Source organism: Gopherus evgoodei, chromosome 11 (assembly GCF_007399415.2).
Source record: "Gopherus evgoodei ecotype Sinaloan lineage chromosome 11, rGopEvg1_v1.p, whole genome shotgun sequence".
Classification (NCBI taxonomy): domain Eukaryota; kingdom Metazoa; phylum Chordata; order Testudines; family Testudinidae; genus Gopherus; species Gopherus evgoodei.
In genome coordinates, this window is record NC_044332.1 from 22,140,642 (window position 1) to 22,164,697 (window position 24,056).

The window sequence follows — 24,056 nt, forward strand, 5'->3', positions numbered from 1 at the left end:
TGTGGGGGGGTGGAGGCCCTGGGGGTTCAGAGCAAGTGGACTCCTTGAGAGGGCCCACGACGAGAAACAGGTCTGCTAAGGCTCAGAGAGGTGTGGCTCCAGGAGATGGAGGGGCCTAACCCGGAGAGAGAGTAGACCCCTGAGAAGGGCTGTCTCACTGAAAGGGGCACCCCCACATGGTCCACACGGGGCCAGGAGTGGGTATGATCTGTGAGTTGTGACATACACTTGCATGCAAAATGGCATCCTCCACACAGCATGGCCTCTTGTGCATTATATGTGCGAGGTGCTGCTGTGCAGAGGACACCATTTTGTTTGAGGCCTGACAGAATTGTCTTGTGGGCACAGCCTGTCTTGGAGCATGTCATGCATGCTTTGTGTACAATGATGGTGCCACTCATGCATTCCTAGAAATTGGAGCCACTACATCCACGGGTGAAAGCATGAATGAAATAACAACAACCCACAAGACCTCACTATGTCTTAACAATTCCATTGACATTGGTTGAGTTATATGTCATCAGTACATTGAACAGGTTTCCTATATACAACCCAGTGTGTTTCCTTCCTATGTATCTAAGGTATGGCCCTCATTACCATAGTAGCTGAGCAACTCACAATCTTAACTATATCTCACAATATCCCTGTGAGATAGGGCAGTGCTGTTATTGCCATTTTATGGATGGGGACCTGAGGCAGAGACAGACCAAGGGACTTCCCCAAGTCACACTGGAAACCTGCTGCAGTGTGGTACCTGGCTCTCCTGAATCCTAAGCTCATGCCCTCACCATGGGTCTAACTTTCCTCACCATATACTGGATAAGTCAGATACTGCTCAGCTTGTGACAGCTGGTGAGATCATGACTGAAGGTGGGGTGTTTGCTGACCATGACTTTGATCTTACACTGTGATCTGCGTGGGTACAACAATCTGCCTGTGTTGATCACAATGCAAGATCAAGGCATCTGTGACTATTACTATGGATAAAGTCACTCTCTCCATGTGGATAGCTATAGGCAAGAGGAAATGTATAGACTACTGAGGTGTGCATGATCTAGACTATAGACATGACATGACACACGCAAGAAAACAATACTAACGGCTTAGAGAAAGTGAGAAAATATGGGCTACAAGTTAACATCTCTAAGGCTAAAAGAATGAAACTGAGAAGGAAGTTCAATAACTTACAAGGTGCAAGGAGACAAACAGAGTTTCTACATCTGTCAAGGGAAGAAACAGAGTAAAAAAAATCCTTCTCTCTTTGGGGTGTCAGATATCTCAGAATATCAAAGGTAAGGCAAAGGTAAGGAAAGGGACCGCACATCAAACTTGACACCAAATGAAAGCTATGTAATGAAAGCTTTCTGCTCCCCTTGCAGCACATTTGGAAGGTAACCCAAACTACCAGAATCTGCCAGAGGTAAGGGAAAAGAAACTAGGCACTAGCCCCTCTGCTGCAGTTCTGTGGAGTATGGGATCTTCAGGCATTTTGGGGCAGCAGCTTTCTGAGGCATGCTCCCCTCCACAGACTTCACAGATATTTGAGCAAATAACCAACTAGGAGTTAATGCTGCTCCATTAACTCTTTCTGGGTCTCCTTTCACAGTTTCTACTGCACAGCTAGTAGAGGCATGGCTTCTTCCTGGTGTGATCCCGAGGACTGTGTGGAGGCATCAGGAAACAATGGGTTTTCCAAGGTTCACGTGGATCTTAGGGTATCCATGCATCTGGGGTAAGACTGGTATCAACACAAACATGAGAAGGAGCTCTGGGAAGACTTGAAAGAAAATGGTTCAAAGGAACAAGGAAGAAAAAATTCAGATAGAAAGAGCCGGTGAAAAAGACCTGGAAATACAGCCAAAAAGGACTTCCTGGAAACCCTGGAAGTGGACAAGAAGATAGTTCAGAGGCATTGTCAGATTGGCTAAATGAGTTCTGGTAATGCCTGCTCTTGCCTACCACACGGCCAGTTATTACCAGAGCATTAGGGTCACCAACACCAGAAAGACCACCACCTCTTTGAGGCAACATCCTCGTTCACAGATTCTAGGACTGGAAGGGACCTTGAAAGGTCATTGAGTCCAGTCCCCTGCCCTCATGGAAGGACCAAATACTGTCTAGACCATCCCTGATAGATATTTATCTAACCTACTCTTAAATATCTTCAGAGATGGAGATTCCACAACCTCCCTAGGCAATTTATTCCAGTGTTTAACCACCCTGACAGTTAGGAACTTTTTCCTAATGTCCAACCTAAACCTCCCTTGCTGCATTTTAAGCCCATTGCTTCTTGTTCTATCCTTAGAGGCTAAGGTGAACAAGTTTTCTCCCTTCTCCTTATGAAAGCCTTTCAGATACCTGAAAATTAAATCCCACCAAGTCAGCAGAGCAAAGACGGGGTTATCTGAGCAACAGAGAACAAACATCTTTAAATGCCATCATGTTAGATTGTCAGGATGGGCATGCATTAGGTTCATTCTGTTACTATAAAATTGGGACAGCTGGCAGTGCTATTTATCACCCAATGCTCAAAGAGCAGAGATACATCCTTTTAAATTATTGCAGCCTCTGTTTTTAAATTTAAAATGATACCAAGAAGCTGCCTTTTCCTCCACATACATCGAATACATGCTACCCATCTTTGCCCAGGATTTGTTTGAATACATCTTCGTTTTTCCAACATTATTATGGCACCAGTTCCTATCCACCATATGGAAAAGCTTTCAAGTACTATTTGCTCACATCAAAAATCCTGACTGTAGTGTTTTTAGTGTTCACTTTAAGGCACTGGAGCTATGAATATGTCTGAGATGAAAAGGAGAGAGGATGTCTGTTTGGGCCAGTTCTGCATGCAATGTAATTAAATCTGCCCCTTATTATTCTCTACAGATTATTTTCCATTTGTGGTCGGAAGTGGACCATATGGGCAAATAGCAGATGGTTCCTTTTAGTTCTCCATATGACTTTGTGCGTAGATGTCTGATATGTGAAAATGATTTTCTGGTGAAAGGTGTTATGAGGACTGTGGCTCCTTTTGTGCTTCCTACATTTCACTCAAATTTCCTGGGGGCTATTTTTTCCCCCCAAAATCCTTATTCAGCCTTTTCATGGGAAAGTGAGAACATGCTATTATAGTATATGAGTGTTAGCGCCAGCCACTGTGTCTTGATCAAATTCTAATTGGAGTGAGAGTGAGAAGTACATTCTGCCTTCCAAAATTTCCCCTGCAGTCTAATTGGCATATAGAATTCTTCTTCGTGTACTATCCCAAACTGGTCTATAATGTGGCTGTATGCTGGCACACAGTTGCATCCCAGAGTTGGCTGCATCTGATTAGTCGATGAACTGATTTTTATTTATATTTTAAAGTCAAGTATGCCTGATAGACACATGCCAGTCTTGGGTGTGCTGAAGAACCAACTGGCAACCATGTGCAATGTAAAACTCTCTTGATGGCTTCCAGATACACGTGTGAGGCACAGTGGGCATGCACCCACGGTGTTTTCTTTGCATCCAGCCAGTTCCGCCTGCTAGGGTGGAGGAAGGATGAGGTCCTGACTTTGCCTCCTCACACCCCTTTTGCGGTTTGCTAGTATTCTTGAGGAAATAAGCAGGGCATAATCCCTGTGCTCCTCCCAGGACAGGGACTAGGTCAGTGTCTAGTTGCTGCACAAGAGGCACAATCTGGGGACAAGGCACAATCTGGACAAAGGAGGCATGGTACATTGTGCACCACGCAGCAAAAGGGTAATACAAGGATCACACATAGTCCAGCCCAGGGTCTACAAAATGCTTTGGATTCTTTGGGATGAAAGGCAGCATATAAAAGTACGTCATTATCACATTATCTGGGGCTTAAGGGAAAAATTACACCGACACAAGTGCCTTTTAAACTTCCTGTCCTGCAGCGTTTATTTTTAAATTGACATATTTCCAGGATTGTTTTTTGGCCCTGTTTCATTACAAGTTAAATGAGGAAATAAGCGCTGCATCCCTTCAAGATGTTACAGTGCGACACAGCACATCTGCTCCATATCATTCCTTTCAGTTAAGATGGGGGAAAGCACCGTTTTGTCACATAGGTGACTTTTAAAAACAGCCTTGACTGAGCTCGTTCAGAAGTAATCTTCTGCCATCAGTTAAAAACACAAGGTGATTTACAAGCTGGCTGGAGACATAAGACTTCCTCCAGCTGTTGCCACCCCTGGCCCTATAGTCTCTGCTACTAAGGACAGAAAACACTCTGGAACAATCTGCTGAAAATCTCAAGATGTCTCTGACCATGTGCAATGTTAATTTTCCTTTGTAATAATGGGACAAGTTGCTGCTTAGGGGCAAGAAGCAGCCAGATGAAGTTATCTCTGCACTCCTTTGCTCCTGCTGCAATTGGTAAGCCAGTGAAGTGAAAAACTAGTCACTCCTTCTCAGAAAGAGATATTGGAATACCCAAAAGACTGATTTGATACTGATTTCAAGGGGAACAGGCAGTAAAAATAAAGGAGGGAGGGGATGACACCTACTACTGAATCAAAGGAAAAAACAAAACTAAAAGAAAACAATAGAAACTAAAACATCCTTTGTCCTTCAGGGGAGGCATAAGAACAAAAGTCCAGGCTAAGGGTTTGGCTACACCTACAGCCGTACAGCACTGCCGTGGGAGCACTCCCGCGGCAGCGCTTTGAAGTGCGAGTGTGGTCGCAGTGCCAGCGCTGGAAGAGAGCTCTCCCAGCGCTGCAGGTACTCCACCTCCCCATGGGGATTAACTTGCTGCGCTCGGGGTGTGTTTTTTCACACTCCTGAGCAAGAAAGTTGCAGCGCTCTAAAGCGCCAGTGTAGCCAAGGCCCAAGTGTGTTAATTAAAAATCCCATGGCTCTTTTTCCAAGAATAGGGGTGCTAGCTTCATGTACTAAGAATGGGCCAATTTCCAGTCTGGTTTAATGCATTCAGCCCACTTAAATACCCCTGCAGTTTGACTGGGGATGGTACTTCTCAGTTCCCATTCCACACTGCTGGGTAGTGTTGCCGAGACCCTTCCGACCCCATAGGTGGCTTTCCTTCTGCAGCCGGGAAGTGAAGTGATTCCTCTACAGTTTGTAAGTGCTTTGGAATCACCAGCATGAAGGGAACAAGATAACATTATGTCACTAACATTCCTCATTAGGTCAGGCTGCTCTCCTCTTGGCCATGGAAACAAAAGTCTGGTTAAACTACACCGCTACCTCGATATAATGCCACCCGATATAACACGAATTTGGATATAACGTGGTAAAACAGTGCTCCGAGGAGGCGGGGCTGCGCACTCTGGTGGATCAAAGCAAGTTCAATATAACATGGTAAGATTTTTTGGCTCCTAAGGACAGCGTTATATCGAGGTAGAGGTGTACTTACTTTTTACCGGACTGATAAATATACTGAGCTACAATGAACAGAACAGTGATAACTATTCAGTAGTCTGAGTGCTCCTCTTAATTATCTTATCCTCTTTCCACCAGCTGCTGATGCTTTCTTTAACTTTAAATTCAGGAACATGGGACATCAGTAACATAAGCAAAATCCCAAAGCCTGGTGCTACATGCTGAACATATGAGGCCCAATCCTGCAAACACTTACTATCAGTGACAGCAGTTACTATTGTGACTAGTCCCATTTAAGTTACCACACCATGGAGCAAGTGTTCACATGATCAGGTCACTTCTTATTGTGCACATAGGATATACAGTGCATACACAGTTATCCCAGAAAGGATATTTATTTCCCAGGAAAGCTGATGGAATGACTATGTATTAGTAGTTAAAACAAAGAGATTGATGGATTTTCCACACATTCAATCAGGCAAAAATTAGGCCTATCAATCAACTGCAAGATGATGCACCACATCACTGAGATTTTCACCCCAGACTTCATCCCATTAGAGTATCTGTGCTGTAACATTGTGATGTATGAAGGAAACTGTTCTGTGGGGCCTGAAACTTGAGAGACATGGACCTGCCCTATTGTATTCTAGTTTCTTACAGACTAGCTGGCACTTCTGTATCCTAATGAGCATGATCCTGCTCCCACTGAAGTAGATGCGAGTTTTACTATTGATTTAAATCGGAGCAGGAGCAGGTTCCATGTGCCTTTTGAACTGATTTCTTATCACTGTAAATATATTTTGATGCATGTGCTGTCCAGCATAGCAGCTCTTTATAAGCTAAAAGAGAAATAAATAGAGAAATGAATACTCATGTTTCTCAGTCTGGGAACACAGATCATTTGCAGGTGGACTCCTGGAGACAGACCTCTACAGCTCATGCCTCATTTTTATGACCTAATGAATATCATTTACAGATCTAAGTAAGTGATTGCAACTACCTAAACATAAAAATGATATTAATTGGATTTGAAAACTACTAGCACAAAAAGGAAGAGTGGGTTGAAGCTGAGCTGCAAATCAGACTCCTTATGTCAGTTGACTTAGTTAAAAGGCATTAAGGCTTCCTAGCAAAATCTGTGAATGTGTTTTATAATGCAAAGTTCCATGCAAAATATCTATGAGAACTAACGGTGATGCAACGGGTTAATGAACTCACCTTTCATCAGTATGCACCTGGGTTTGCAACTACTGCCACTTAGGCCATAAACAAATATTAACATGATGGCTTCAAAGCATTTTTATCTGAAAACATTAAATGATTTTGCATGACTAGCAATGGCAGTCTCTGTTCAGCAGAGCTCCTAGATTGCCACAAAATGGGTTGTTGATGGTAAGCACTAAGATGCGTTACCTGTACGGAGTGGGAGAAGCTGGCACAGCGCCCTGCTCTGTGATGCCTGGATTCTAGCACCATGAGGACCTCACTTTTGTGTGTCCTGAAATTCATTCTAAACATGTGGCTAAGCATAATGAGTGCCCCCTTACTATTGGCCACCATCTATTTGTAAGTGGCCACTCTGAGTTATATAACCTTATTCAGTATTATGGTACTCTCTGATAGAGAGCTAAAACAGAGAGAGAATGATCAGATACATAGATAACACAATATGCTGAGGGAGAGACAACACAGCTTTTGTAAAGGGAAATCATGCTTCACTAATTTATTGGAATTCTTTGAGGGTGTCAATAAATGTGGACAAAGGTGATCCAGTGGATAGAGTGTACTAAGACTTTCAGAAAGCTTTTGTCAAGGCCCCTCACCAAAGGCCCTTCAGTAAAGTACGCAGTCATGGGATAAGAGGGACGGTCCTCTCATAGATCACTAATTGGTTAAAAGATAGAAAACAAAGGGTAGGGATAAATGGTCAGTTTTCACAGTGGAGAGGTAAATAGCAGCGTCCTCCTATGATCTGTACTGTGGTCAGTGCTGTTATCATATTCATAAATGATCTGGAAAAAGGGGGTAAACAGTGGGGTGACAAAGTCTGCAGATGATACAAAAGTACACAAGATAGTTAAGTCCAAAACAGACTGAAAAGTTACAAAGGGATCTCACAAAACTGGGTGACTGGGCAAGAAAATGGCAGATGAAATTCAATGTTGACAAATGCAAAGTAATGCACATTGGAAAACATAATCCCTACTATTCATACAAAATGATGGGGTCTAAACTAGTTGTTACCATTCAAGAAAGAGATCTTGGAGTCATTGTGGATAATTCTCCAGAAACATCTGCTCAATGTGCAGCAGCAGTCAAAAAAGCGAACAGAGTGCTGGGGATAATTAAGAAAGGGATAGATAAGAGGACAGAAAATATCATAATGCCACTATACAAACACACAGTGCACCCACAAGTTGAATACTGTGTGCAGTTCTAGTTGCCCCATCTCAAAAAAGATATATTAGAATTGGAAAAAGTACAGAAAAGGGCAACAAAAACAATTAGGGGTATGGACCAGCTTCCAGATGAGGGGAGGTTAAAAAGACTGGGACCGTTCAGCTTTGAAAAGAGAGAACTAAGGAGAGATATGCTAGAGGTCTATAAAAACATGAATGGTGTACAGAAAATGAATAAGGCAGTGTTATTTACCCATTCGCATAACACAAGAATCCATACGTCACCCAATGAAATTAATAGGCAGAAGGTTTAAAAGAAGCATGAGGAAGTACTACTTCACACAAAAACACAGTCAGCCTGTGGAACTCGTTGCCAGAGGATGTTGTGAAGGTCAAAAGTTTAACTAGGTTAAAAAAAGAATTAGATAAGTTCATGGCTATTAGCCAAGATGGTCAGGGATACAACTTCATGTTCTCTGGGTGTCCCTAAATCTCTGGCTGCCAGAAGCTGGAACTGGATGACAGGATAATTGCTCTGTTCTGATCATTCCCCCTGAAGCATCAGGCACTGGCCAGCGCCAGAAGACAGGATATTGGGTTGGATGGACCCATTGGTCTGACCCAGTATGGCCATTCTTATGTTTTTATGTAATCCATTACCACAGGAAATCGCTGAGGCCAAGAACATAGCCAATCCCTTTTAAAATCTTGTTATCAAGAACATCCACTATTACCGTAATTAATTATGACAAATATTTTGCAATGGGTATGAAGCCTCACATTTAAGGGCTAAAGTCAATCTCTGCCATTAGAGACCAGGGTGATACCTAGGCGGGGCACAGATTATCCCCCATCAACCTAATGTGGGGTCCTTATACCTTTCTCTGAAGCATCTGGTACTGGCCACTATCACAGACAGTACACTGGCCTAGATGGGCCATGAGTGTGATCTAGTCTGACACTTCCTGTGTTCTTCCACTGAGCCAAAGTGTATTACAAAGGAAAATCTATTTGTGTTTCAATTTCAGAAGAAAGGTTACCTGCTCTGTCTTTGCTATTTAGATGGATTGGACAATTATTGCCATATAAACATTTAACTTTACGCGTGGGATCATCTTCTCTAGTCCAGTATACAAATACAATTTTAGACAAACAGAATAATTAAAAGAGAAAACAGACCAGAACTGCAAAATTCAGCTTTTTTACTTTTAAAAATAGTTGTGAATTTATCAGCAAGTAGTTTCAAGATTTAAGCGTATTTTCCATACAGTAAAGCCATTGAGCAACCATCAGATGGTATCTACTTTCAGTCACTACTGACCTGGCCTGCAACATAGATATGAAAAGCTCACTAGCCTGTTAGCAGTTTCATGAGTCATCAAGTCCCTAGGCTTTCCTTGTATTTACTCCCCTGCTTTTTCCTAGCAGACCTGCATCAGTTGCAGTTACGTCCCTCTAAATCCAGGACCCAGTACCGTACTACGTATCCTTTAGAGGGTGTTTGTCCTATTAAATATTTCCATTCCCATCTGGGAGGTGAGGGAGACTTTGTTTTCAAATGATCTAAAATATATTTGGATTTGCAATGGAAGGTGATCTGCCACTGTACATTGCTTGGTGCAGATTCATTTGTTTTGTCAAATCATAGAGTCTTGCCAATGCTATAACATGAAAACACCAGAAAGGCAATAGTTAGCACAGTAACTTATGTACAGTACCCAGCTATTGTACACAGTATCACTGAAGACTCTGGGACTAATTCTGTTCACACTTATGCCAGTGTAAAGGAGATGTAACCCTACGAAGTCAAAGTACAGTGCTCGAAGTGTGAGCCGTAATAAGACCACTGATTATTATCCTGAACAGCAGAGACTGCTGAATAAATTAATGGTACGAGGTTGTACTTTCAAGATTGAGTTTCCTGTGCATTCTAGGATTTGATGTTATAATAAGACAGTTTGTCTTCGTTCATACCCTAATGTATTAAATTAGAATATAGAAATCCAGCAGCAAGCACCAGGATCTAGAGTCTCTGCTCAAAATAAAGGCCAGTGTTCATTTCTTGAGTTTCAGCCACTTTTGCTATCAGAATGTAAGCAGTGGCCCTTGATCACAGAGAGTGATGCACGGCAATAAAATGCCACAAGCTACACACAATCCTTCTCCTTCCAGGGGAGGGACATGGGGCAGGCTGAGATAGCTCAAGAAGTGGGTGAAGCTAGGTACAGACCAGGAATGACCAGGGCACATGAGAGGGGCACTGTTTTGGCATTGCTTTAAACTGTCTCACTGCATTAGTGTGGCTCCCCATAGAATAGAGATCAACTCACTTCCCCCCCCGACACAGAAATGCCTCTCAGAGCATAAGGTATTGGGGTAGGGCACTAGATATGAACAGAAATCTGTATCTGATATACTCAGAAAAGCCTTGGGGCCAAATGATCATTTCAGTTATTTGGATGCAACCCCATAAGCTGCACCCACATAGATGAGAGCAAAATTTCACCTTTACTCATGGTTGTTTATATTACATTTATTTTATCCTTGCTCATGAGTGATCTCTTTAGTTAGACCTTTCACTCCCTGACTCAAGACACTATTTGAGCATACTGGACTGTGTGCCTGCTTCTGCTCCTCATGAAGGAACTGGAAATACTACCAATGACTTCAGTGGGAGCTGAAGCAAGCCCCATGAGATACCATAACAGATCCATCACAGAATGATATCACATTTATATTGTGATATATCTGTAGGGCCAACTCCTTCAGATGTGTGCACATGACCTCCATTTGAGTTATTGGGCATCACACTTATCCCTCTGAGGAGATAATATGGCCAGTAAGTTATGTTATACACTGTATGGATTCTTTTGGGAGAACTTTAATGAATTCTACGGGTGGGATTTTCAAAAGTGTTCAATGTTGGCCTGACTCTGCTCCCAGTGAGGTCAATAGGGCAGATTTAGACCAAAGCAAAGGACCTTTCAACTCTCACCCTGTATGTCGGTTTATTTTATTGTTAGGAATTATGATTGAGCCCATGTGTCTCAATATATGCTTTTTTTTAGCATTTTAAAGTCTGAGAGGTGTGACTTACTGACACTGTATCTTTTCTGAGTAAAAACAAATGATATACTCAAACAGGATTTAAACAAAGTTTCCCTGAGACGCCTGCGGCCTGCATGAGACTCTCTTTGCCCAGGATTTGCAGAACTCTTTTCCACACTGATTTACCTACCAGCTGTGTAATTCAGCAAAGGCAGCTTTGATTTTCTTCACTGAATTATCCACTTCCTCTTTGATCATCATGCGGTATCTAGTTAAAGAAACAGTGCAACGTTGCAAATCTTTCACGGACTTTTCAATGTTTGGACCTAAAAACAAACAAACAAAAATTGTCCAAAAGTGAACAAACCGATTGCTGTCTAATCTGGTGGGGGAAAAAAAATCTCAAAGTGTTTCTTGTAATGAATGGCTAAAGTGAAATTCTGGTCCTACTTAAGGTATTGAAAGTTTTGCCATTGACTTAATAAGGCCCCAATTTCACCCTTAACATTTCTATGGTGCTTCCACTTCTGAGAACATTAGACAAAATTCACCCCATTCCAGCCCCTGGATCAAAGCTAGAACGAATACTAATTTTAGACACTGACAATACATTCTTAAATTCCCAAATTACACTTGGTTTGTGAACAAGCACTTCAAACAGAATAGGGATACTCCTGCTCACGTTAGTTACACTGAGCCTGATTCTGCCCTCACATATATTGGAGTAGCTTCATTAACTTCAGTGAAATTACCCTTGATTTATAGATCAGAACCAGATCCACTAAACCTATGAACCCCTCAGAATGATGAGAAGAGCTACACGTGGGTCTTCTGTAAAGAGCAATATTCCCTGGTATCCCATTCCCAATACATAGCCTCTCTTCCTCACGTCAACTCTCAATGCAGTCCTCCTATGATGCACTGCAAATCTGATCACTTCCCTGAACAACAACTGATGAATTGTAGTAGGAAAAGAAATCTGTTTTACCCTTTTTCTTGATTGAATCATCTGGCTTTTTTTCAAGATGGGCTGCAGGGATGGATGCTTTAACTGTGGATGTTTTTGACTTCGGCCTGCCTACATCAGTCAGAGGTTGAACTGATGACTGAAAAGTATCTCGCTGTTCTGTTCCACTTACAGACTTTAGGTTTAAATCTGCAGATATTCTCTTGTGCTCTAGGTTTCTGTCTGAAAGAGAACATCAAATAGTGAGTAGGGAGTTACTCTGACTCATTGTTATTGGATTAGAATGTTTCAACACTGGTAAAATGAAGTTTCTGTTTCAGCAGTGTGCATTCTACAGAAAACCTGAAAGACTAACAGAACAGAATTACAATGGCTTTGTGATTAAAAACCAATTTGAGCAGGTTTTTGTGTTTCATCAGTCAAAATATGATAAAGAGATTTGACTTTTCGATGCTGAAATGGTAAATATATTACTCCATAAGCTATGTACTTCATTAATTTTAATCTTTCATCAAATATAGTAGGCCTGAACTAGACAGAGGTAAGACTGCATAAGACTGGAGTAGCATAGGGGAAAAACAGGCCCCAATATATTTGAAGTATGAATATGTGGTGTGTGGAATGCTATGATTATTGTATTTGTTTATAGAGGATTAGAAGGTATATTGGAGAAGATAAAGAATTAAACATACACAAAAATAGCCAAGTTAGAAAAATTTGTAGTTGTCTGTGGAAACAAGAAATATCAGGCCGTCAGAGTCCTAATTATGCAGAATGTAAATGCAAATTCTCACCTTCTCAGTTCAGATGCAGTAGTCTGCACACAGGAGTAAGAGCTAAGAACTCGGTGCCTACTTGACTACCTTGAACCTTCTGCAAGTCTTAATAGGTAGTTAAGGCAACCAGTCTAGCAGCTAAAACCGCAGACAGGGAGTCAGCACTTCTGGATTCTATTCCCATATCTGTCCCAACTTGTTTTGTGACATCGGGCACATTGTTTGTAAAGGGCTTTGATATTCTTTATTTAAGTGCAAAATTACTATTACTGAACTTAATTTACAGTTTTGGATATTCATGAAGAAAAATGACAAATGAAAAAAGCCTTTCCTCTTAAACAAACCCACTTTGACCAATGGTTATACTTTAAAAATAGTTTCTACCATTTACATATTTCATCTATTTACCTTGGCATCTTGTTTGAAATGTCAAATATTTTACAGTAGAACATCAGAGTTATGAACATCACAGCTATGAACTGACACACATCAGTTGGACCCGGAAGTATGCAATCAGACAGCAGAAGAGACAAAATTAAAAAAAGCAAATACAGTACAGTACACATTGTGTTAAACATAAACTAGTAAAAAAATAAAGGGAAAGCAGTATTTTCTTCTGCATAGCAAAGTTTCAAAGCTATATTAAGTCACTTTTGAAACTTTTGAAAGAACAACCATAATATTTTGTTCAGAGTTATGAACATTTCAGAGTTATGAACAGTCTCTATTCCTGAGCTGTTCATAACTCTGAGGTTCTACTGTACTTTGAAGCCCATTTCTAAAAGATCGATATAGCCTAGCAAACAACATCTAAACATGTTGCAACAAGACTTTTGAAGTTCGACTGAGGAAATTCAGCAAAATTAAAGTAGTTTGGGAAAGTCTGCATCAAATCCCTGCAGAACTGTGCCAGCTCAGCAACACTTACAACAAAGATTAGGGATCTGTGACTCTAACAAACATCTAAATGAAAAATCAATGACTTGTGTAATAAGAGCTAACGGAGTAAATTTTTGTGGCATTTTGTATTTCATGAGGGCTTGGAACATTAACACTCTAATCTAAGATGTGATCTCTGATGCATTGATACTTAAGCGTTTATCAGACCTGCCAGTAATGGAATGCTCACAGAAACTCACTCTGAGTCTCCAGCTGCGCCACCGACCATGGAATGTGTGTTTTATCTTTTTATAACACCTTGACATTCAAAACCTTTAAAAAATAATTGCCTTGACAGAATCGTTTGCTGAGGAAAAGCTCTCTTGAGGTGTAAACAGGTAGTTTGGGGGAGTTAGCACAATTGCCCTACAGTGAAAAACAACTGAGAAAAGTGGGACTCAAAATGGCATGTGTGTATCCAGTTTCACAAAATCTAGTCCAGTCCCCTGTGCCAAGCCAGGTCCAGGCTGGTTTCAGCTAAGTCCAAAAATCACAATAACGTGGCAATATGGTGCTTTAAAATTTTCAGCCTGATTTTCATTTAGTATGAAATTATAGTGCCTAAGGGATTACATGAGCTGATATTTAGCTATTTTTAGGACATTCTTTTAAAATTTAAACGGTGGCTGTTTCAGAGTAACTGTTAACACCTTTGCCATTGGAAACAATGCCATAGGATCTTTAATTATGTGTGATCCACAACTGGGTTTAGATCTCACAGGAAAGATGGCACCTGCAGCAGCACAGTGCCCCTAGTACCATCCTGGGTTTTATCTGACAGTTTACCATCTAAGTACTGTCATGACATTACCATACATAAACTATGAGTTTTTACAATATCATAGGAAAAGGTGGTATGGCTGCAGACAGGGCTGGCTTTAGGAAGTGCGGGGCCCAATTTGAACATTTTTGGCGGGGCCCTGGCAGGGATGACTTAAAAAAAAGAGTGGAAAAAAAAGCCTTTCATTTCTTTCATGTATTATTTACTTTCCATAACTATATGAATAATAAAATTATATATTATATACATTGCATCATATATGCTATTGATTGGCTATTAATGACCGCCATTTCACACGTGTGGGTCCCCGCCACTCCCCGGGGGTGTGCACATGTGTTGGTCCCAGCTGCTCCCTGCCCCCCTCATTGAAGCAAGTGTGCAGGGTTACTGCCCTGGAAACTGCAGGGCAGCAGTGGACATGGGGCTGGCTGGAGGCAGGGCAGGGGCTGACTGGAGGTAGGGGCTGGCTGCAGGCAGGGCAAGGGGTGTGGGGCTGGTTGGAGACAGGGGGTGTGGGGCGGGCTGGCTTCAGGCAGGGTCGCAGGGGGGTGCAGGAGGGGTTTGCAGGTCTGGAGACAGCGGAGTGTGGAACTGGCTGGCTTCAGGCAGTGGGGTGCAGCAGGGGTTGACTGGAGACAGGGCAGAGGGTGCGGGCCGGGCACGGTGTGCAGGGCTGGTGCGGGCAGCAGTGTGTGTGTGGCTGGCTGGCTTTGGGCAGGGCTGCAGGGGTGTGTGGCAGGGGTTGGCTGGAGACAGGACAGGAGGTTTGGCAGGGGCTGGCTGTGGGCATGGGGTGCAGAGCTGGCTGCAGGCAGGGGGGGCCGGACTGGTGTGGGCAGTCAGGGGGTGCAGCAGAGGCAGCTTTAAGTAGCCCCCAAATCCCCTACTCCCCGCCCCAGACCTTTTAAATAGCCGCGGGAGTGCTGGGGAATGCATGGGGGAGACGGGGCTCCGGCGGCTATTTAAAGGACCGGGGTGGCAAAGGCAGCTGGAGCCCCGGGGCCTTTAAATAGCCCCCGGAGCCCCTCACTGCCCCAGGGCTCTGGGGGCTATTTAAAGGGCCCAGAGCTCCAGCCGGGGTCGTGGGGCTTGCCACGCTCTGGCTGGAGCTCCAGCCGGGATCGCGGGGCTTGCCGCGCTCCAGCCAGAGCCGCCAGGATTACCGCATTCCAGCTGGAGCGTGGCAAGCCCGGCGGCCTCGCTCTCCCGGCCAGAGAGCGGCAAAGCCCTGCCGCCCCGCTCTCCCGGCTGGAGCCCCGGCCGGAGTGCGGCAAGCCCGGCAGCCTCGCTCTCCCAGCTGGAGCCCCGGCCGGAGCGCGGCAAGCCCGGTGGCCGAGCTCTCCCGGCTGGAGCCCCAGCCGGAGCGTGGCAAGCCCCGCCGCCCCAGCTGGAGCTCTAGCTGGGACAGCGGGGCCGCACCGCACTCCCGCCGGCACTTCGCTCCAAGGAGCGAGACCATGGAAGACCCCGGAGCAGACCACAGCTGGGGACCGGGGTAAGTTAAAAAAAAAAATTAAAAAGGTGCCTAAGGCGCGGGGCCCTCTTAGGCGCGGGGCCCGATTCCCTGGAATCAGTCGAATCGGCCTAAAGCTGGCCCTAGCTGCAGAAAGATATCACTGAAAGCACCATGTTAGAGAAAGATCATTCATTAAATGGACACATTCAACAAGGCACAATTAGTGTTCAATGGGCTAAGCCTTTTCTAAAAAGAGAAATAACAGCTGTTTAATGTACAGCACCAGTTATAACTGTCCCCAGGTTGTGTCTCAACTGCAATGGGATTCCCTATCCCCGCTCTGGTAGATGGTTGAATCAGAAGTATTTTAAACACACAAGGCCAAATTGTGGCTGGATGTAAATGGAGAGAGGGCACAGATGGGCCATCTAGCGTTGTGATGCTTGAACACAGCGGATGAAAACTACTGGGAAGTATTAGTCACCAAATATGTTTGAGGGAGGCACTGCTGTTTGACGGGACAGCCCCAAAGGTCTCAGAGTAGCAGGAATGGAGCAATGATAAATAATGATTTGACAGCAGAGACTGAAGGGGGCCAGATCCTGGGCTTCGCAAAAGTCACTATGTGCTGCCAGAGTGAGACAAAGTGACAGTAGAGCTGTCCTGGTATGAGGGAATCCTGTGTAAAGACAACAGACTTTCCTGGGCCACCTGCTACAAGGTGTGTGTCAGGGCTGGCAGGGGACAGGCAGATGGTAATTCAGGGTAGGGAGCATATTTGATGGAAGCCATAAGGCAGGGGTTTTCAAACTGGGGGTCAGAACCCCTCAGGGGGTCATGAGGTTATTATATGAGTGGTCACGAGTTGTCAGCCTCCACTCCAAACCCCGTTTTGTCTCCAGCATTTATAATGATGTAAAATATATTTAAGTGTTTTTAATTTATAAGGGGAGGGGGTCGCACTTAGAGGCTTATTATGTTAAAGGGGCCACCAATACAAAAGTTTGAGAACCACCACTGTAAGGCATTCCTGGTTGACAGAAAGGTCCCCAGGGGACCACGTGGCTCACCCAGCAGCAGGCCAGTGGCTACTCTAACTTGCTTTTGGGATTGGTTGGGGCCCTGACTGTGCCCATGACGGAAGGAATCATAACAGCAACTGAGAACTACTTTTGCCTCCCCCACATCAGCTGCCTCAAGCAGGTACTTGGGACAGCTGAGAACTTCTGAGCCTGAGATGTACGCTCCAGGAGTAATGCTGTGAAGCAGCTAATGGCGAGGACATATCCAGACCCTCAATGACAAGCTGATCCAGTCTCAGTCCCTCAATTCCTCCAGCAGGTCAATGAGGGCCAGGATACATCCTCCCCATTAGTCAGTACTGATTCTATAAAGCATGTGAAACTTAAACATTAAGACAATACAAAGTAATGGGAGAGTGCTGCGGGTTTATGTTCACAGTGTTTGATGGCCAGTTGGGTAAGAAACAAGTAAGCTGGACTTCACTCTAAATCTTCTCTTAGCTTTATAATCTACAGACTGTTATATCACAACTCTCAATTAAAAAAAAGAACAGGAGTACTTGTGGCACCTTAGAGACTAACAAATTTATTTGAGCATAAGCTTTCGTGGGCTACAGCCCACTTCATCAGATGCATAGAAAGGAACACACAGTAAGAAGATATTTATACATACAGAGAACATGAAAAGGTGGAAGTACCCATACCAACTGTAAGAGGCTAATTAATTAAGAGAAGCTATTATCAGCAGAGGAGAAAAACGTTAGAAGTGATAATCAAGATGGCCCATTTCGGACAGTTGACACGAAGGTGTGAGTATACTTTAACATGGGAAAATAGATTCAGTGTGTGTAATGGCTGAGCCATTCCCAGTCTCTATTTAAGCCTAAGTTGATAGTATCTAGTTTGCATATCAATTCAAGTTCAGTTGTTTCTCCTTGGAATCTGTTTCTGAAGCTTTTCTGTTGCAAAATTGCCACCTTTAAATCTATTACTGAATGGCCAGAGAGGTTGAAGTGTTCTCCTACTGGTTTTTGAATGTTATGATTCCTGATACCAGATTTATGTCCATTTATTCTTTTGCGTAGAGACTGTCCAGTTTGGCCAATGTACATGGCAGAGAAGCATTGCTGGCACATGATGGCATATATCACATTGGTAGATGTGCAGGTGAATGAGCCCCTGATGGTGTGGCTGATGTGATTAGGTGCTATGAATAGATGATTAGGTGTCACCTGAATAGATATGTGGACAGAGTGGGCATTGGGCTTTGTTGCGAGGTTAGGTTAGTGTTTTTGTTCTGTAGTGTGTGGTTACTGGTGAGTACCTGCTTCAGTTGGGAGGCTGGTCTGTAAGCGATGACAGGTCTTAGCCTCTTAAGAGTTGGTTGGGCAACTCCCACCTTTTCATGTTCTCTGTATGTGTATATATATCTCCTCACTATCTGGTCCATTCTATGCATCCAATGAAGTGGGCTGTAGCCCATGAAAGCTTATGCTCAAATAAAATTGTTAGTCTCTAAGGTGCCACAAGTACTCCTGTTCTTTTTGAGGACAGACTAAGACGGCTGCTACTCTGAAACAATTAAAAAAAAGTTTCTTTAAAGAAACAAACAAAAAAAAAGTATCTCAATTAAAGAGCAATGGGCTGTGTTCAGCAGTAATAGCATTACCACTAGGTGAGCAAATGTCAGGTAAAGACAATGGTCAATGGGCTACCTTCCACCACAACAGGTAGGATAGTAGAACGTGGTGTGAGGGGAGATAACCAGCTTTGCTGCATTCTCCCTTCTGGTCCCAGAAACCCTTCTGTGTGTTGAGGATTTCATGGCTCAGGAAGCTAAGTCAGGGAAGGGGAGGCAGGGGAGCTAATGCTGAAGCCTCACCTACCTCATGCTGAGGAGAGCCTAAAGAGCTGTAAGGAGACATATAAGCCTGGAGCAGAATCCAGTGTCCTCATTAGATCACGAGCATCTGATGGTTGCGGAAGGGAATTCCCTTCCATTTCCACAAGCCCTGCCTAGACCCATCCTCTGACAGGATAATTCAGAGGAAACTCCATGAATAAGAACAAGGAGGAAACCTAGTCCCTATGTCAGAAAACCTACATAGGCGCACTGGCCTCTGGCCTAAAACTGTGTTCCACAAAGTCACACCAGGCTTATCACTGCCTGAGTTCATTCATTCAAATGATAATTTTCAGGCCTGAACAGCTGGAAATATATTTAAAATGCCCCCTCACCTGAAACTAACCCTGGACCCAGTGTTCAGGAAACCAAATAAATGTACTGGTCAGAGCAGAGCTCAGAACTGAGAGCATTAATAAATGTCTGATGGAAAAGGAACGCAAGAACACTGGAAAACAGAAACAAGTGGAAAAAAAAAAAGGCAAGGACAAACAAAGGAGATTACAATACTTAAGGAACATTTGAAACCAAGATGCTTAGAAATGCTAGACTGAATTCCAAACCATTTTCCAGCTCTTCAATGCATGCCATGTATCTTAATCAGAAGCCACAAGAGTATGGCAGCTGACCTCTAAGGGATCCTACTCAACATTTTGATGTGTACCATTCTCAACATATTTCCTCATGCTCAAGTTGAAAGTGAACTAAAGGACAAACTCTTTCCACCACTATTTCAGAATGTTGCCAGGAAGATATTTTCCTAAATTTGAATGTTTTGGTAGCATAGTAGAATTAAGCAAGTATCTGCTTCTGCTGCAGAAAATTTGCGTTATACTTTTGTTTATTAAATAATTAATACTATTTGGATATGGTTAATACTTTCATTTATATTAACATGTAAAATTATAGCAGAATTGTGAAATCAATGTCATTAATTGCAAACGCCAGACAGAAGGATCCTTAAATCTTTTTACGTTTTTATTTTATACATATAACATTTTTGTTTGCATCAACTGAAAGAGATGGAAAAAACACCTAAACCCCTGGCCGCACACACACAATGTCCCAAATAATATAGGCACTCTCCTCAAAGCACACTGCTACCTTGCACTCACATCCACCATTTTTTGAAAGTTTTATGGAAACTTCAGTCATAGAGTATCAAGGTTGGAAGGGACTTCAGGAGATCATCTAGTTCAACCCCCCTGCTCAAAGCAGGACCAATCCCCACATCCCAGTTCCCTAAATGGCCCCCTCAAGGATTGAACTCACAACCCTGGGTTTAGCAGGCCAATGCTCAAACCACCGAGCTATCCCTAACCCCCTTAGGCATATGTATCTGTATTCATGCACCTTGCCAACTTTGAAAATTCAGACTGGATGGCACCTCCAAAACAGTTACTGAGGCAGCTTGATGTATTTGTAGCCATTACCAGATTTTACAGAGAAAATAATACTACATGAATATTTACAGACTGCAGAGTAAATGATAATTATAGTTTGATAAGGAAATTTGGAACTTGATAGTCATAACATATTTCTAGCTATAGGAATTGAAAGCCTTTGCTGAAAACTAAGAACATTGCTGCACCTCACCCAGGCATCTCTTTTTCAAGATGGAGCTCCTTGCTCAGCTATTCTGTTTTGCTGGAATTTGTATCTCGTTGGCCAGAGGTTGGCACCAACACCAAAGTGTTCTATAAGTAGCACAGAATCAGTTTCAGGACAGCTATATATTTGGCATAAATCTTTAAAGTTTGTTTGAGTAGCATGTTTGTAATTATGAACAAAGTGACTTCAAGGAAAGCTCCTTTAATGCAATGCAACTTTTATATATTGCTTAAGATTTAGCAAGAACAACAGCAACAGTGGCATTGATCAGAAGTTCTGAAATGCTAGGAGTTGAAAAACGTAATCAGCAAGAAGTACAATTAAAAATAAACATGAACTTTACGGAAGGATACTTGAAGGCAAAGGCATGTAGGCTTTCATTGAGTATCCTCCCCAAAAGGCTGAGGTTTGTTTTCACTGATGTTACAAAAAAACAAACAAACCTCATTTCAAAAGAGCCCCATGGAGGGAGACTGCAGCTTTCATCACTGCCTCCAGGAGTTCCAAAGACATCATGCAAATCCTGGTTGAACAGCATGTAATCAGAGCAACTGCCAGATTGAATCTCCCAGCAGTAAGGCCAGGGGATGGTCCCAGGGAAGTCACTGGGAGTCTTGCAGCTATTCACCTAGACAGGGACTAAGGTATGTAAATAAAAGCAGAGGGGGCTGTGACTAAGCAATAAGGGAATCATGTGACATTCCATTAAAGCCAGAGTCACTTTGGGTTGCTTTGTGGGACCTTGTCACTGCTGTGTCTCTTATACACTCAACTGTCTAAACTGCCTGGTGATGGGGCACGTTAAACTAGTCTAATTAGACTTTGGTCCTTTTTTCTCTTAAGTTAAGGATATTTAGGTCTTGATCTTGCAAAGAGAATTGTTCCCCTGTGGGATCCTCCTGCTTGGTTCTCTTGTAAGACTAGGGCCTATTTTGCCCAAACATAGCTGTCCGCTTGATTTTTTAAAATTAAATTTAACATTACTTCAGTGTTATCTTCTTTGTGCACGTTAGCTTGGCCCAGGCTTGGCTATAAAGGTGCCTTCTGCAGAGCACACTGACCTGTGATTTCTGCATGTGCTTGCACCACCTCCTCGAATCCACAGCTTTTGTTCTCATGAGAAATGACTTCTGATTTCTCATTGGCAGAGTCACTGGAAGAGTTATCCTTGTCACATCCATTCAGATGGCAGCCATATATTTCTTGAGGCTCTAGGGAAACCTTTTCAGTTCTATCATTCTTCTCTTTCGTATCTTTATTGCCTTGATGCTGTTTAGATTTGCTTCTTTTTCTTTTATTATTCTAAATTGAGAAATATTTCAAGGACAGAAACATTACTCAGATAGGTCAAACTAACTCAAAATATGAGCAATAAATTGTTCATTCTCTTCAGTTCTGATAAAAGCCTCACAAGGTGTAATCACTGTAATGATATTTACAGACCATGACGTACTGTGATATGCTTCATCTGTTCAACTGAATATATACGTTGTTCGAAACAAAAATAAAACGAAATAGGAGCAGAAGTTAGTGTCCTACACCACATTCATTTTTTCACTGCCTGGAATATTTGCATTTTTAAACCATGATAGCATCATAGTACAAGAAGCTTCTTTTCAAGTACCTGCTTTGAACTGTGCTGCTTCCACAAAAGTCTGCAATCACACTGGCTGAGCAGTTCATAATTGTCAAAAGCAAAAGTACTGACCTCGTAATGTGACTAATTCCTTGCGTAGTGTGTTTAGTAAGTTATGTACACAATGGCATTTTGTTGTTTGCTTTAAATAAACAAAACCACTAGGATTAATTCTGGCAGGTGCGCAACAGAGCAGGGGTTCTCAAACTGGGGATCAGGACCCCTCAGGGGGTCATGAGGTTATGTGGGGGGTCACGAGTTGTCAACCTCCACCCCAAACCCTGCTTTGCCTCCAGCATTTACAATGGTGTTAAATATATAAAAAAGTGTTTTTAATGTATAAGGGGCGGGAGGGCTTGCACTCAGAGACTTGCTATGTGAAAGGGGTCACCAGTACAAAAGTTTGAGAATCACTACACTAGAGAATACATGGCCACAGGCAGTCCGTGATGGAGCTCTTAGAGAACCAATCTGGTGGTGAGGGTCAGTCCTAGATATCTGGGGCATGATTTACATGATCCTGACTTGGTAATTATCCTTATACATAGCCCCAACACAGATTATTCATACTCCTGGCAGCCATAGCCTACTTGGGTGGTTATTGGAGATTCTGCAAGGGGCTGCTGCTGGCCAGAATACAGGTATATATTAAAGCTTCTTGTGCAGTGTATGTGTACTATTTTGGCGAGCCATTCTGTGTATTTCTAGAGTTTAGTTCTCATGTGTGTACCCTACTAACCTGGAAACCCTACCTGAGCAGCAATTTAGAGAGATAACAGGTGAATTAGAAAATAAGGTGCACATTTACTTTGAAGCCTTTTAAATACAGATGTGGATCATTTACCATGTTAGCAAATTAGCACAAGATTTGGCAACAATAATTGCTGCTACACTCTGCTACAGAAAGCTGATAAATGGTGTTAATGTTTTAACTCTCAAGAGTGAGTCCTTACCTTCTTTTTCCCTGTCATATTCCATTCTTTTAGTACCTGAACTGCACTGCCTACAATAGGAAAAGATAAAAATACTTCAACAAAAGTTCAGCTGTGATAAAAAAACAACTGTGCTCAGAAATGATTCTCGGTCTCCTAGGTAGGTGATGTTTCTTATGTTCCCATTTGTTTTTGCAAGTGTTTCACATGGAGAAACAATGTATCTGTTGTATTTCACTTTTTATGTTCCTCAATGTCATATTTATTTGATTTACAGTTCATGCATAGTTTTATTAATTTGCATCTACCTGTCTCCCTATCACAACTAATATTTTTTCATAATTCTATTTTGGAGATTGGAAAATTTTTCTTAGAAATTCTCTAAATTAGACAAAATTTATGGTAGGAAAACAGTGACACAAACTTGTATATTGTGAGTATCTCTATATAATGTATCTATAATCTTCTGGTTTGAAATCTCTTATGCTTCACATTAAGACTACAGCATGCAGGCTGCTTAGCATATGTGCTCTTGATGGTCCTGAATCAGCAAAGCACCTGCTTAAGTCCCATTGAAACCATATGCTTAAGTGCTTTGCTCATGTGTTTTAAATTAAGGATGCATTGTGGTTAAAAGGTACCAAGGTAGCCTAGTCCATTACTGACAGTACTTACCTCTCTAAGACAGCCTAGCTGGTACACTGGTGGAGGATTATTTAAAAAGAAAAATATTTAAAAACTTCACATTTTACTCCAATATCGCCTGTAAAATATCTGTCATATTCAGAAGACACGATGGTGAAATAAAAAGGCTTTACTGGCACTCTTTTAGGATGATCTGCCTAATTCACTCATCAAAAACATGGTCATCCAAACATATGTCAATGAACATTTTATAACACACCACACAATTATGTGTTTTTTATGTATACTCTGGACAACCCTTTAAAAAAAATTTATAGATGGAAAAGGCCTTTCAGTTCATCTAACACATACCCCTGTAGATGTAGAATTGCTCCTGTACCTGCTAAATGTATCAAAATCCAACTGTTGTCAATGGCAGTGATAAATGGAGAGTAGGATGCCTGTATCAAGATGCACTGTAGGGATCTGATGGAAGAATGTTGATGCATGTGTATATAGTTTTTGTGTTTACATTTGCTTTCTGTATCTTGGTATATAATTTCTGGCCCAGGCTGACTGATGCTTCTTGGACCATATATTTTAGACA

General features: G+C 42.5%; 1 protein-coding gene across 7 annotated transcripts in view; it reads right to left on the reverse strand.

Annotated features, from left to right (window-relative positions):
* SPATS2L (spermatogenesis associated serine rich 2 like) overlaps positions 1-24,056 on the reverse strand; it is a 125,294-nt gene that overhangs the window by 28,850 nt on the left and 72,388 nt on the right. For all 7 annotated transcript variants that reach the window (XM_030579693.1, XM_030579699.1, XM_030579698.1 and 4 more), the window contains 4 exons: positions 22,847-22,896; positions 21,319-21,559; positions 11,791-11,991; positions 10,993-11,128 (listed from right to left, as the gene is read on the reverse strand). In XM_030579693.1, coding sequence (XP_030435553.1) covers positions 10,993-11,128; positions 11,791-11,991; positions 21,319-21,559; positions 22,847-22,896 — 628 coding nt within the window. The remainder of the gene's footprint in view (positions 1-10,992; positions 11,129-11,790; positions 11,992-21,318; positions 21,560-22,846; positions 22,897-24,056) is intronic.